Genomic DNA, 15,747 nt, shown 5'->3' with positions numbered 1-15,747 from the left:
ATAGACAAAGATACTGCAGATCGAAACTGATAGGAATTCTTCACCATCAAAAAAGCTACTGTCTAAAATGCAAGTTTGTTGCTCTTTGCAAACTAGTAACGAGGTAGGGTTGGAATATTCCTCACATGATCTCCAAGTGACGTGGTAGCACTTACCAGAAAGTAGTAAATGCCATTTACAACCAGAGATCTCCATCAGATACTCCACAGGCAGTGGAAATACTGAGCAGACCTGTATGACGAGCCAATGTACAGGAAAACAGAAATCAACGGGCCGTGTTGACTTAATGATTGTTCGCTCAAATTCTCAATTTCAACCGAGGGCACTGCTGATGGTTGAATGGTCCAGGGGCAGGTTTTGCAAGCTCAAAATGAGAGTACAGTACACAGCAAGGAAACCAGTCGAAGGCCAACAGCTTCAAAATAAAAGAGTCAAAAACCTTTTTTTCTCAAAAATACTGATGATTTATTTCATCAAATAGGGGCTAAGGTAGCAAGAGACCAAGTGAAAACACCCTTAAATCAAATGTAGAAAGGCAGCCCTCACTTATCGCATTTCAGAAACATAGTAATATAGGCTCTAACAGCATGGGAAAGAGAATATGTTCAGAGAAACCTCTTCACTAATATTCCACAAAATCTCATTTCTCCATTGAAATGGTTTTCAGCATGTTCAATTTATTTCCTCTTAAAATCAAGCATTAATTACAGTCCATGGAAGGGTTTCAGATGATATATCTTTATATACTGTATAATAAGTCCCCGTGTTAAAGTCAATAGAAAAAGCTCTCCATCACCACCAAACAAAATACTGCAGCTATTACTCTAACTCAAGGCCAGCCTCTGTCTCACAGCAATAATTCAATGTGGAGTAGGTCCCAGGAGCAAGGAGAGAATTGAAAAGAATTAAAATAAAACCCACAACAGCACCCGTTTTTTTTTTCTTCCCCCAACTAGGGACTTGTTTCTGCAAAAACAGTACCTTCACAGAAAAAGCCCAGCTTTGTTTGTTTTTTTTAAAAAAGGCAGTCTTTGCATTCAAATTTAATGGTCACTGCAGTTATGTACAAGAAAAAAAGATTAAATATGAAGAGATAAATATCTTTTCTCTACCTCAAATAAATGTGCTATTTCCCACTCAACTGAACTATCAAAACGTGCGTTTGGTGGGTGGGTGGATGGGTGGGACAAAACTGGTGAATTTCTCCTGATGCAGAATTTTTAATTTGTTGGATACCCAATGTACAGATACTTAGTGGAACCGATAGGTCACTGAACCCCTCAGTTAAGCTTCAAATACTTTTGCTTTAGAATCACATGATTTAAAATTTTAGGATGCACATTTGAAACACTAATTCATTCTAAACCCCTCCTGATTCTGATTAGCAGCCGACTCAATGATTTGACTCTGGACAGGTATAGTACGCCCCCATTTCAGATTCCAAATTCACTCCCTACCCAGAGGTGTGCACGACTGCACCACTCTGAAACAACAGTTTCACTGGAGCGACAGAATAAAAGGAGAAACCTTATTTATATAATGCCAGGGATGTTTTAACTTCTTCCTGAAAAAACAAGGACAGTAGTACCAGTGCTGCTGGTTCCATCTCAAATTTTGGTTATGCCTCAACACTGCCTCCCTCATCTGTACTTGAGCTCAGCAAATGAAGTCAAACTTTAATAAGCTATATATAATAATTGTCGACTATATAGAGGTAGGAACTCATCCTTGGGGTTTTACCCTCCTGGTTATTCAGGGGTGCCATCAAAATCTCTTGACCACATTACTGCCTTCAAACCCACCACCAGCCATTCATTTTGTTTTAAAAGAAAAAAGGGCTGCCACTTCAGCGAGCGTCTTCTGAGCCAAGTAGCATTTGTTTTCTAATTGCTTAAATTCAAAGATTTTGTACAGTGAGGGTAGTTATGGACCACACTGGAACACCAGAGAAAAGAAATTGCAAACTATAACAGCCATGATTTTTTTTCAGTAAAAACATTGCCAGGTAATCCAACCCCCATTAAAGAAACTAATAGTGGGGGGGGGGGGGAAGGAATCAAGCATATGCCGCAATGTAAAGCTAAGTATCGTGATGATAAAATACATTTGCTATTCATACTTGGCCCATTGGTGCTAATTTTTAATATAGTAGCCACAAAAAAAAAAATCATTCATTGAAGCAGCTCATCTTTAGAGGACTTCTAGGTTTGTGGGGTGGGGGTAAAAGTGAAAACAGGAATACTAAATATTTATAGTACAAAAATATTTAGTTTTACAGTATAGAGTACACTTGGAAAAATACAAAGGAGCCAGTTTCCTATGGAATTTTTAGAATTTAAATCGAAACCTCCAAATTCCCAGACTGATCACAGTTCCTGTGGTACTTACGAATAACAGTTGATATGCTCCCAAGTGGTTGCAACAGTTTGCAGAAAAAGTTTGCAGTCTGGCCACCCAATATAAACAGAAAATGGAAATATTTGCATAGATTTTAAGACTGAAAGTCATAATATAAGACACACAATGGAATGTACAGTAAAGGTTCCTCAGTAAATGTATGTGCTAACTCCAATACGCTGTTTTCAGCACTGACTTTAGGTGGTGGTGGTGCAGAGAGCACGCGTGCGAGAAAAGGGGGGGTGGGAGGAGTAATAAAAGAGAGTGGGCTGGCTGTAGAAAGACACGATTACAGGTCACTTTCACCATACAAAGCAGTGGAGAAGGACATGTAATCCAGAGCACCAGGTACTGCGTCAGCTCCTCTATACGGAGCCATCCGGGCGATACAGTATTCAGCTTGATCAGGAGGAAGCTCACGCCGCAGCTCCTCTGCGGTGATGTAACTCTGAAAAAGGAGAGAAAAACGTTAATTAGGAGCTTTTAAAGGGCTCCAAGCTATGCTGCTGCCCAGGCAGTAAATTTCTTCGACAGATCAAAGCAAAATTATTGCTCATCCAAGGTTTTGTGACCCACCTTCTAAACATTTAATTTTACAAGTGAATGGCTTGCTAGATTTATTGCAGACTTTCTGACCCAGTACCGTAATAACTACACTAGGCACTGAAGGGGAATTAAACATGGCTTGGAAATGACATAGTAATTGGGGTGGAGGCAGGTTTGTGAATCCCAGATAATTTCTCCCCCCCCCCCCCGCCCGACCAGGAGTTTGAACTCAGTTCCACAACCTGGGAAGAGGGACTAGTGAAAGGAAAGGTTGAGTGCAGATAAATTGTATTAACCAAGAGTAATGAGAGATTGGAATTAATTATGGTGCGCCATGCAGCAGGTTGTTTAGCCGGGCATCAAAAAGAGTAAATTTTAAATTACACTTTATAGTTTATATCTTTTCGGAGCTGCACTTGCCTCAGGATCTTTCCTCCCCCATCCTCCAACAAGCTGTGATCAGAACATAGTGGGGAGGTGCTCACCATATTTAGGCAAGTCAAGCCCCAGAATTGGCACTCCACCTGGTGGGTCTGTCAGAAGGAAAGTCAGAAGCTAGCAGACTGGTGGCCATGTCAGGTTGCAGGGTGATCACTTCTGTTGCTAGGCTTCCTATGTGAACTTATCGGACTATCGAATATCCATTCGTACGCTCCAGAAGCAGCCATTTGCATTAAATTATTGCCACAAATGGTTTTTTTCCCAACAACTTTTCCTTTCTTGCCAATTATGCCCTTGTGTTTTAGAATAGCATATCATTTCAATTAAATTATTGCACTAGCATTGATCATCCTCTATCTCAATAATTTACGTACATACGTCCACACCAAAATGACAGGCATCCACTTACCAAAGCACCCTGGCAGCTGGGTAGCGAGTGGGAAGCTTGGCCAACCTTCCAATCCCCAACTCTGGGTTGCCAAGGACTGATGTGACCTTTGCATAACCCTACCCCAGCCAAGATCAGCTAACTGAGGCACAGACCTGCCTGGCCGTTACAGTTCAGCTATTCACCCAATTGGTTCACAGCAAAACGTGCTCCAAAGGGATGAACAAGATATCTACTGACAACACAGGCTCAGGCATGCCCCATGAATATCTAATCAAATGAAAGGGCTTTTCCTCCTCTCCTAGATCGTATCGGGTCTCTCAGGCAGCAGCTAATAAATCAGCATGGCAATGATTCATTGACATGGAGAGAGCGAGAGAGAGAGGCAGAGAGAGAGAGAGGCAGAGAGAGAGAGAGAGAGAGAGAGAGAGAGAGAGAGAGAGAGAGGCAGAGAGAGAGAGGCAGAGAGAGAGAGAGAGAGAGAGAGAGAGAGGCAGAGAGAGGCAGAGAGAGGCAGAGAGAGAGAGAGAGAGAGAGAGAGAGGCAGAGAGAGAGAGAGAGAGAGAGAGAGAGAGAGAGAGAGAGAGGCAGAGAGAGAGAGAGGCAGAGAGAGAGAGAGGCAGAGAGAGAGAGAGGGGCAGAGAGGCAGAGAGAGAGAGAGAGAGAGAGAGAGGCAGAGAGGCAGAGAGAGAGAGAGGCAGAGAGAGAGAGAGGCAGAGAGAGAGAGAGAGAGAGAGAGAGGCAGAGAGGCAGAGAGAGAGAGAGAGAGAGGGAGAGGCAGAGAGAGAGAGAGAGAGAGAGAGGCAGAGAGAGAGAGAGAGACAGAGGCAGAGAGAGAGAGAGACAGAGGCAGAGAGAGAGAGAGAGGCAGAGAGGGAGAGAGAGAGAGAGAGAGAGAGGCAGAGAGAGAGAGAGAGAGAGAGAGAGGCAGAGAGAGAGAGGGGCAGAGAGAGAGAGAGAGAGAGAGAGAGAGACAGAGAAATATGTTCCAGATCAAAGTTTCCAACTTCCAGTACTTTCTTACCTTGTCTCCTGCCAGGATCTTGAAGGAGGCCATGACTTGTTCAGCTGTATCAGTGTCTGTTGTCTCTCGTGACATGAAGTCAATAAAGGCTTGGAATGACACTTCTTCAGTGTTGTTGGGGGCAACAACACTCATTATACGTGCAAACTCTGCTTCACCCTGAGAATTACACAGCACAGTAAAAATATGCACTTGCAAGACTGAGTCGAGTTGAGACAAGATTTAAGAGGCAAGAATAAACTTGTTTACACTATTTTTTCCCCAATCTGTTCCCATTTCCTTACACTTGGACACGTGTGTAGGAAACAGCTCAAAAAGTTATTCCACAAAAGAGGTTAAAGTTGTAGCTGAGGTTGGTTGACAAGTATGAAACTGCTCGCAGTGAACCAGCATCACGTTCCTGTCCATTTGATGTTGGGAGTTGCAAGTTTGCCGTTCATTTTGACCAGTCATGCAAAGGGTCAAGGCAAGCAGACAGCCCTGGCTGGGTTACCAGACTGTTGAGGGGCAGCACAGTGGTTAGCACGGCTGCCTCACAGCGCCAGGGACCCAGGTTCGATACCGGCCTCGTGAGACCGTGCAGAGTTTGCACATCCTGCCCATGTCTGCACAAGTTTCCTCCGGGTGCTCCGGTTTCCTCCCACTGTCCAAAGATGTGCAGGCTGGTCATGCGAAATTGCCCCGCTGGGGTTACAGGGAGGGGGATATAGCCTAGGTAGGGTGGTCTTTCGAAGGCTTGGCGCATACTTGATGGGCCGAATGGCCTCATTGTGCACTATAGGGATTCTATGAATGACCCGTTTCTCATTCTTTTCTCCAAACCCCTGCTCAGTTGAAGGGTCAGGAAAGCTATTTTAATTGAGCATCCCAGTCAACCTGCACACACTTAAACACCCTGAAAAGTAATTTCAAACAAGGGCTAGCAAGCAGGAAACCTCCTCTCCCTGGTCTGGAAGGGCAGAAGTCAATTGCTTCCATAGATGTTCTGGCGGAGTTCAGCTGTTTCAGCAGAGATCAGATTAATGCTGGCACGTATACCAGAAGAGACAACATCGGTACACTTGCTCCCTCTTAGAGAACCCATATTATTCAAATTTATTCCTATTCTCCACTCACCAAAACATTTAAATACAACAAAATTACCTGCTTTATCCCATTCCTCTTTTTTTCTTCTAAAAAATATTCTAGTTTTGTAATTAAGCAACTCGAGAAGTCCTTTCAAGGCTAGGGCAGGTGCAAAACAAATCTCTGGCATGAAAGCTACTGGATTGTCCAAAAACCTCTTATAGGAACATGGGAATTAGGAGAAGTAGGCAATTCAGCCCTTCGAACCTCCTCCGCCATTCAATCAGATCATGGCTGATCTCTTCCTGGTCTCAAATCCACCTCCCCACCTGTTCCCCATGTTCCTTTAACCCATTTTTGAAATCAGAAATATATCTATCTCCTTCTTGAAAACATTTAATGATTCGGACTCCACCGCACTATGGGGCAGCAAGTTCCACAAATTCACCACCCTCTGCGAGAGGTAGTTTTTCTTCGTCTCAGTTCTAAATCTACCGCCTCTCAAACTATATCTGTGACCCCTCATTCTAGATTGCCCCAAGGGGGAACATTTGGTCTACATTTACTTATCAATCCCTTTTAGTATTTTATACACCTCGATCAGATCCCCTCTCATCCTTCTAAACTCCAGCGAGTGTAAGCCCAAACTGTTTAATCTCTCTTCATTTCAACCCTTTCATCTTGTGAACCTCCTCTGAACTGTCTCCAATGCCACCACATCCTTCCTCAAATAAGGAGACCCAAACTGGACACAATACTCCAGATGTGGTCTCACCAGCACCCTGTACAAATGCAACAACACTTCTCTACTTTTATACTCCATGGTGGAACTAAGCTTTTGTTTGTTGAAGGCAAAGGCAGTTACAATGCCTCAAACAACAATGACCGCAGAATTATTCAGGCATTTTATTTTTAAAGTTAAAAAATTATTTTCTGGGGCAGCACGGTGGCCTAGTGGTTAGCACAACCGCCTCACGGCGCTGAGGTCCCAGGTTCGATCCCGGCTCTGGGTCACTGTCTGTGTGGAGTTTGCACATTCTCCCCGTGTCTGCGTGGGTTTCGCCCCCACAACCCAAAAACGTGCAGAGTAGGTGGATTGGCCACGCTAAATTGCCCCTTAATTGGAAAAAATAATTGGGTAATCTAAATTTATTAAAAAAAAAAAAAAAAAATTTTCTTCTTACTGGTTGTTCACACATCTGTTTTAAATCATCTTAATGGAGTAGAAATCGGCAGGCTGGTTAAGTGCAGAAGTAGAAAACCCAAACACTTTATTAATCATACGTCTGTTATACAGCAGCTCACAAACAAAATTAGGACACTTTGAAAAATGGCTCAATTAAGGTGACATTTTTTCAAATAAAAATGTCACATTTCCTAACAAAATTGGTTTATTGTTGAACTCTCTGGTAACTTCAATTAATGCCCAGTACATGCCAACTCTGCAGAAACCCGACTGTAGTGGACAGTGTAGTAGACAGAGCAGCTTTATACTTTAAAAAAATAAATAAAAGCAAGTCTATTTCTACAAAATAAAGTGTACTAAAATGTGAACGCTTACAGGTCAAACCCCTGGTATTTCTGGGTGAAGATGTGGAGAAGGGAAGAGGAACCGTACCAGACTGTAGCCCGTAGAGATAAGGAGAGCTCGAAAATCATCAGCGTCCATCAGCCCCGTTCGCTTCTACTCCAACAGGAGTAAGCAAGAGAAAAAACACGCACACAAGATGGTACAGTACCAGAGACAAGGGTTTCACAGGTCAGACAAGACAAGTACAGGGCCAAATCCAAGGATGGGAGGAGAGCAGAGGAAAAAATAAAAGCAGATTAGGGCAATTCAAAAAGGAATAAGGGATAGGTCAGGACACAAATCCAGGAGAGAAATGGAGAAAAAAAAAGAGTTAGCTATTTACTGACATATTGCATTCAAATCATCAATACCTGCTGGTCATTTCCAACATCGTAGCCCAAGCTGATAAGGCAGGCTTTAAACTCTTCAGGTCCCAGTTTCCCAGTATGGTCCTACACGAGGTCATGGTGCAGAGATCGGAGCATGCAGGTAACATGATGTGTACACAGTGGAGGTTGGTGAGGGGTAGGAAATGTGGGAGAGGACGGCGTTGGTGTAGTTGGTGATGCAGCACAGCATGCACCGTGCACGAAACATGCAGATGGAGGGGGGAAAAAGGAAAATAAAAATGTCATGTTAGACAAAGGACAAATGAAAAACATTTTTAAACAAAAAAAAAGAAAATGCAAATGAACCATGAACCTGAAACACATCTTTCAGCTGCAAAACAGTGCAAAAGAGTTACATCATGAGCAATTGGTAAACGCAGCTTCTGCATCTGAAGCTTTATCACTTTGAAATTTCAGGCAAAGGATTGTGATGAGGCTGCATGCAATGTTTATGCATTGCAACTGCAGCCAGTATAATGCACTCGAGTCAGGTACCAATAGCCACTTTGCAACTGGGCTCAGTCTGTTGTTGTCAGAGCTCAGGAGTTAGTGGAGTTGACTCACTCAATCAGTCCTCGCAGGCTCCAAGGTAAAAAGATAGTACCTCCAACTTTGCTTTTAATAAATTGGCATACATTTTCTCAATGAACATCAAATCCAGGACTACAATTCCAACATCGCAACTGATCTCGGACATCATCATTTACCACATTTCTTAACTATAATATAAACTAATGAATATATCATAAGCAAACATGGTAGTCAGGGTTAAGTAAACAATTCAAAGTTGATCCTTCCGATTTTCATTCACCAATTTTACTAAATGAAAATATTTTAAACCCTGTTAAAGGGAAGACAAGATAGGGCTAGAGGCGATTGGCTTCCACAACCTAATGACCAACGTTCAAGGTATTGAATCGCATGGGGACTGACCATTTGAGGGAGGTACTGAAGGGGAAATCAGCATCTGCAAAGTTAGTTCACAGTGGGAAGGGGGAAGAGTGGAAAGTACATGTGAATGTGTCTTACATTGTTTAGCAAATTGTCTCCCCCAATTTGACGATGTTAACTCTTTGATGAAGTATCAAAGTAACCATACTACAATAACGTGGCCATTTGTCACGCCAGTTGAGTCAGGGAACAGAAGCATGCAATATTATGGAACGGCAATATCTCAACAAAAACAGTCTTACCCTTCTCACCTGACGCCTAGGCATTTGGAGTTGCTAAAGAAAAATAGAGCCGGAACTCTGCTGATTTGTCCAACCCCCTCCAGTTACCTTTGCACAAAACCCATCACTTTTCAACTGGCTGAATAAATGTGCTAAGCCACCATGGAAGCTTAGATTATCTAACAAATATAATGTAAAGAATTGTACTGTAGCCCTTAAATAACATACTACAGCAAGTATTTAATGAACTAGTGCATAAATAGAACAATTCCCAGTATATATATCCAGCTTAATTAACAGTGAATAAAACCCAGAGTGATCATTTGCAGGTAAAGGAATGAATGCAATTTAAATTAGACTCCTCAATGATACCACAAGTTTGCCTCAAGGAGCGCTGCCTAATGACTGGCTAGCCAGCATGTTGGAATAGAAACTGGGAAGTACCCTATCTGCTTCATTTTTATGTTCTGTAAAATACGTTGGCTTTTACGGGACAGAAGTTATGCTACAGCTATAAAGCTCTGGTTAGATTACACCTTGAGCACCGACAGTTCTGGGCACCATACCATACAAGGGTTTGAGGCCTTGGGAGGAAGTGCATTGTAGATTGACCAGAATAATGCCTCAAGGGGTAAATTACAAGAATAGATTACACAAACGATGGCTGTACTTCCTGGAACTTGGAAGGTTCAAGGATATTTTGAGAAGGTTTCAAGCTATTAAGGGGAACAGGCATATTTTGGGAAATCCAAGGCAGGAGCACAGTCAGAAAAGATCCTTCAGGAGTGAAATCAGGAACAATTACCACACACATAGGGTGGTAGAAACTTGGAACACGTCTGCAAACAACAACTGGTGCTAGATTAATTGTTCTGAAGGAATGAGTGCAATTTGAATGTGACTCCTTAATGATACCACAGGTTTGCCTCAAGGAGCTGCCTAATGACTGGCTAGCAGCATGCTTGAATAGAAACTGGGAAGCACATAATCTGCTTCATTGGTATGTTCTGGAGGATATAAAGATTATCCCAAATCAGCCAGGGTCGTATTGAATGCTGGAACAAGCTCGAAGGGTTAAAATAGCCCCCTCCTGCTCCTGGATGTCTCAAAGCAAACCATCTCTGCAGGCACAACACTGGAATCCTCCAGGTTAACAGAAACGCTAATTTCAGATGGTCATTTCACCAACATATGAAGCAGTTACTGAAGCAACAAAAAAAATACTGCCAAGTGTGTGTCAGGCCTAAAACCTTTCCACCCTCAGAGAAACCAATTGAATGATTTGGAAATTTCAGTTAAAAAAAACACTGCAACAGTTTAGCTCTTCAGCTTTTCAATAGCTAAAATTTGCAATCGTGCATTGTATATACAGCCAAAGATTGATTATGCAATTATCAAACTTCATTCCGGGTAGAAATCAAACAGAGCTGTGACAAGTGTGAAGGGGACAGGAGAACGCAGGGGAATTGTACAATTTCAGTTGTAACCCACTGTTCAGGAGGAAAGAAACTTACATGGAAAATTTGGTCAATTGTTTTGCAGCTGCTGGACATTGAAAAACATTGAAAATAAGACAACCAAGTAATTAGTACGTAATAAATCATGCCCTACACATTACTTGGAAGTGGCTATAGAAGAGATTTTCCTTATTTTAATGTTAAGGCCAGGTGTCAACTAATTCACGTGGTGATCAGGGGCTGGTTTAGCACACTGGGCTAAATCACTGGCTTTTAAGCAGACCAAGGCAGGCCAGCAGCACAGTTCAATTCCCGTACCAGCCTCCCCGAACAGGCACTGGAATGTGGTGACTAGGGGCTTTTCACAGTAACTTCATTGAAGCCTACTCGTGACAATAAGCGATTTTCATTCATTTCATTCATCACCCAGAAGAATTCCCTGTGCCCAGTTTTGTTCCAGTCACACGTACACTTTCTCTAGTGAGTGGCTAATATAGCCAGTTTCAATCACAGAGTGACAACTTTTATCACAAACCAGAACTATGGCAAAAAGGAGACTAATTTTCTTGCTGCAGCTTCAACTCACTAAGAATTGAACTCCTGACAAAAGGGGACATTTTTCTGGTTGAGAAACCACAGAATGATGAAGGCTTACAGATGCTTTTTAAAGTACTCAGCTAGCCACATATTCCAAATTCATGCAGTGTGACTATATTACACAAAAGCTAATACACCCAATGCTTCAAAATAACATTTGTCTTTCACCCGACACAGCCACAATATTACCACACTACAATGGAATTTCAATGCATGTACTAGGGAGGGATCAATTTTTAGGTTCCCCATAGAAGTAGCCCATTATACTACTGTTTTCTTGCATGGAGGGGGCATCTCACCTCTTCCCCAGGAAAGGAGACTAGACACCGGAAAACTTTGTTCTGCAAACAGCTATTGGGTAGGTACATGCATCAACACATGATCAATACAGTCGCTACCTGGCAGATCAAAATGTCAAGTTAATTAGTAGGAGTTCCTCCACAGTTTGTGATTCAACAGATGTATTTGGTGAATCGATTGCTGAGTTTGATGGTTAGAGAATGAACTCTAGGTTGGCTGCAGGATTGCAACAGAATTCCATCTCCAGTGCAACCATTTTCCACTGAACTTACCACAATTTTTTATTTTTATTTCATGGGATGTGGGTACCGCTGTCAAGGCCAGCATTTGTTGCCCATCCCTAATTGCTCTTGAACAGGGTGACTTTCTGGGACATTTCACAGGACAGTTAAAGAGTTCCCCATATTGTTGTGGGTCTGGAGTCACACAGAGGCCAGCTCAAGTAAGGACAGCCATTTTTCTTTCCTTTTTTTAAAAATAAATTTAGAGTACCCAATTATTTTTTCCAATTAAGGGGCAATTTAGCATGGCCAATCCACCTAACCGGCACATCTTTTGGGTTGTGGGGGTGAAACCCACGCAGACACGAGGAGAATGTGCAAACTCCACACGGACAGTGACCCAGAGCTGGGATTCAAACCCGGGTCCTCAGTGCCGTAGGCAGCAGGGCTAACCACTGTGCCACCGTGCTGCCCTCATTTTTCTTTCCTAAAGGATATTCTGATTTTTGAAAAAAAACAATGATCCTTGGAGTCAATTCCAGATTTTACTAATTGGATTCAAATTCCATCAGCTGCCGTAGTGGGATTTAAACCCGAGACTCCCAGAAGATTAGCCTTGGTCTCTGGGTTTACCACTATGTCACTGTCTCCAGCATTTAACCACTATGTCACTGTCTCCAGCATTTAACGTGAAAATAATTTAATTTAATGAAAACAAATTGGTGTTACAATAAGGACAGATCAGCATTGTGAGCTAATTCGATGTGTTATACTTGAACCCAGTGCTGTCATCTGGATTTAGTACAGTGGATTAGTGAAGCTACACAAGTTACTGCATACACCAGCAAATAACTAAGCCTGTAAGCAAACGTCAGTACCCACAGCTTCAGCATACTGTGCTCAACATTGGAGATACACCAATGGGTAATACGATGAGAGTTTCAGTGGCAGCAGGATGCCAGATGCGAATACACCAACCACAAAACCATGCTCAGTGTCCACCTCTAATGTCATAAAGCAACTCATCACCTTAAACCGGTATTTTAATTAAACTGATTAGAGTGACATGCACACTACTAGTTACAAACCATACCTTGTCAAAGTGATTGAATGACGATCGGAACTCGTTGAGCTGTTCCTGGCTGATGCCTTTTGCATCACGGGTGAGGATTTGGTTTTCTACTTCGTTAATAGTTCTGGCAATCGTGGTCAACAGCTGTTCCCAGCCAACCCGGATGTGCTTTTATATAAAGAGAGAAAATTAAGCTATGGTATTAAGACAGTTTTTTTGGCATGCATCTTGGGCATTTTGAGCTGCCATTGTTTTTTTTTTTTATTGGTCCCATTAAAAACTGGGCAGCAGATAATAACCTTAGACATTTGTCATCTTAATTAAACCATCCCAGAGCAAAGAGCACCTCTCTCAGCTGTATAAAAAACAAAATTCAGTGTAAGTGGCAAATCAAATTAGTTGCGTTACAGCAAACAGTGCAAACTCTAGAGGTTGCGATGTGGTTAAAAGCAGCCTTGATTGTACTGTACCATGCTGCCTGGAAAATGCAGCATGGCGTGTGTGGGCTCCGTTCATCAACCTCTGTTTATAACTTTCTACCTTCATTGGAAAATAAATTTAGGGGCAATTTAGCATGGCCAATCCACCTACTTTGCACATCTTTTTGGGTTGTGGGGTGAGACCCAGGCAGACAATGGGAGAACGTGCAAACCCCGCACTGACAGTGGCCCGGGATCAAAGCCGGGTCCTCAGCACCATGACGCAGCAGTGCTAACCACTGGGCATCGTGCCACCTTCTAACTTAAAATTAAAAGATAGGCAGGATAGTTTCATTAGAAATTCAAAGGCAGCATGAACAGCCCGTTTAAACACATTACGAAATGCATAAATTTAAAGACAAACTAGTTAGGCCTCATCTCCAGTCGCGTCCAATTCTGGGCACCACACTTTTGGGAAGATGCTGCAATCCTGGATAGGGTATAGAGGAGAATTACTGGATATGGGGCTTCCATCAAGTGGAGACACTTGGAATTTTCTTAGAGAAAGTCAAGGAGGCTGGCAAGTTGGCACAGTGGTTAGATCTGCTGCCTTACAGCTCCTCAGGTGACTGACTGTGTGGAGTTTGTACTTTCTCCTGGTGTTTGCGTGGGTTTCCTACGGTGCTCCGGTTTCCTCTCGCAGTCCAAAGATGTACAGGTTAGGTGGATTGGCCACGCTAAACTGCCCCTTAGTATCCAAAAGGGAAGGCGGGGTCCACTCCTTAAGTAGGGTGCTCAGGGACACTAGAGGCGTGGGTTTAAGTAGGGTGCTCTTTCCAAGGGCCTGTGCAGACTTGATGGGCCAAATGGCCTCCTTCTGCACTGTAGGGATTCTATGAAAGTTTTATCTGAGTTTGACTAGATAGGGAGAAAAAAAACTTCCAAACACAACTAGTAACTAGAACACTTATAAGAATTTGCCGAGGAAGGATATATTATTTTATGCAGCGAGGATCTAAAAGGGTGATGGAAGTAGATTCAACTTTCAAAATGGAGAACAGATTTTTCACGTTTAGGAACGTGAGCATCACTGGCAAGTCGAGCATTTATTGCTCTTTTGAACTGAAATCCATCTGGTGTAGGTACATGTACAGTACAATAGGGAGTTCGGCAAGGAACATGCACTTCCTAAGTCAGGATGATGTGCAAGAGAAACTTAACAGGTGGAACCCTACGTGCCTCCTGCACTTGATTTTCTAGGTGGCAGCCATTGTTGGCTTGCAAGGTGAAAATGAAACATTAGCAGTGTTATGGGAAAGAACAGAAAGTGGGACTAACTGGTTAGGTCTTACAAAGAGCTGACAGTCACAATGGGCCACATTGTCTTCCGTGCTGAACACCAATTGTTAGAGGAATGTTTCTAACTGTTAGCAGAGCTATTGGAAGCTGATCAAACAATGCCTCCAATGTATAATGCTGCTGTAATGCGGCATTAATATAAAATGAAGTAGGATTACATGCCAATTACTGAAGTGGATTTTCGGTCCATTTCACTACTTTATCAGCAAACCAGATAAGACAACTTATTTCCTCCCAGAAGTTATTTACTCTGAAAAGGCAAAACTAGTCAGATTGGAGATTGTGAATGTTTGGATTTCTCGGCACAAGAAATTCAAGACGGAGATCAATAAGGGAATTGAGGGATGTGGGAATAGGGCAGGAAAGTAGAGTTAAGGTAGAAAATCGGCCGTAATCTTATAAATGGAGCAGAGGCGAGAGGGCCTATGCTCAAGTTCTTCCAAAGTACAACTTTACTATGAAACATGCATCTCCATCAGCAAAACTATTCCACCGGGAGAAGCAAAGTGGAAACAGTTAAAGTGCACATCTGAGCCTGGGTATGAATGAAACTTCAGTGCTCCACAGCAATAGGCATTTCACTGATTTTAAACAACATTCTAATTCAACAGGTGGAATCTAAAAAACATAAACCAGTACCTCCATGGTGTAGTTGGTATGCTTGTTATCAAAGATGAGCGCCTCCTGGATGAGCTGATGGTCCTGCTCCAATTTCTCAATGTTGGGTTTGTAATTGATGATACTATTCTCATACTGCTTCAATTGATTTAGTTGGTCTTCCAGCGTGCCATGCATTTCAATAGAAATCCGGCCAATTTCCTAATTACAACAAAAGATAATTAGATCACTGCTGAGTACAACTGCTGTGCCAACTCAATCATCTCCTGTTTTCCCCAAACCAGCATCACCTTACATAAAGGCCCTTTCAACCGTGAGGACTGGGCAGTTTTGCTTGGAACTGTGCAGGATAATTGCGAATATTGAACATTTTTATAGATAAAAAGTTGGGTCATTTTAATTTGACCAACTCCATTATAAATTCTGACACTAGTGCCCTTAATTGCAGTGTTAATGTAAGCCTACTTAATAAAGATTATTATATTATTCTAGATGATATGCTCAAAGATGAGCACCTCCTGGATGAGCTGGTGATCCTGCTCAAAATTTACATTTTGGCCCAAATACAAATAAATAGGAGTCTCATTCCTCCCCCAAAATATCGAATGCTGCTTTCCAAACCTTGGCACTTCCCCAACACTAATGTTCAAACTTGGCAGGCTCACTGAAAAATTAAATCTGATCTTCTCTAGATCTACAAATAGTGGCATAT

General features: G+C 42.4%; 1 protein-coding gene across 6 annotated transcripts in view; it reads right to left on the bottom strand.

Moving 5' to 3' along the window:
• Positions 1-440: 440 nt before the first annotated feature.
• Positions 441-15,747, bottom strand: part of LOC119957933 (alpha-actinin-1-like) — a 103,770-nt gene continuing 88,463 nt past the window's right edge. For 2 of the 6 annotated variants that reach the window (XM_038786145.1, XM_038786146.1), the window contains exons 17-21: positions 15,057-15,236; positions 12,661-12,807; positions 7,480-7,545; positions 4,797-4,955; positions 441-2,845 (exon numbers count right to left, since the gene is read on the bottom strand). In XM_038786145.1, the coding sequence (XP_038642073.1) occupies positions 2,687-2,845; positions 4,797-4,955; positions 7,480-7,545; positions 12,661-12,807; positions 15,057-15,236 (711 nt within the window). In that variant the 3' untranslated portion in view covers positions 441-2,686. Of the gene's footprint in view, positions 2,846-4,796; positions 4,956-7,422; positions 7,546-7,802; positions 7,884-12,660; positions 12,808-15,056; positions 15,237-15,747 lie in introns of those variants that run through there. The other 4 variants (XM_038786143.1, XM_038786144.1, XM_038786148.1 and 1 more) reach the window with 3 other exon arrangements.

This window comes from Scyliorhinus canicula, chromosome 27, assembly GCF_902713615.1.
Source record: "Scyliorhinus canicula chromosome 27, sScyCan1.1, whole genome shotgun sequence".
Taxonomy (NCBI): Eukaryota; Metazoa; Chordata; class Chondrichthyes; order Carcharhiniformes; family Scyliorhinidae; genus Scyliorhinus; species Scyliorhinus canicula.
The sequence above is the reverse complement of the archived record's forward strand: the minus strand, read 5'-3'. Positions and strand labels throughout refer to the sequence as shown.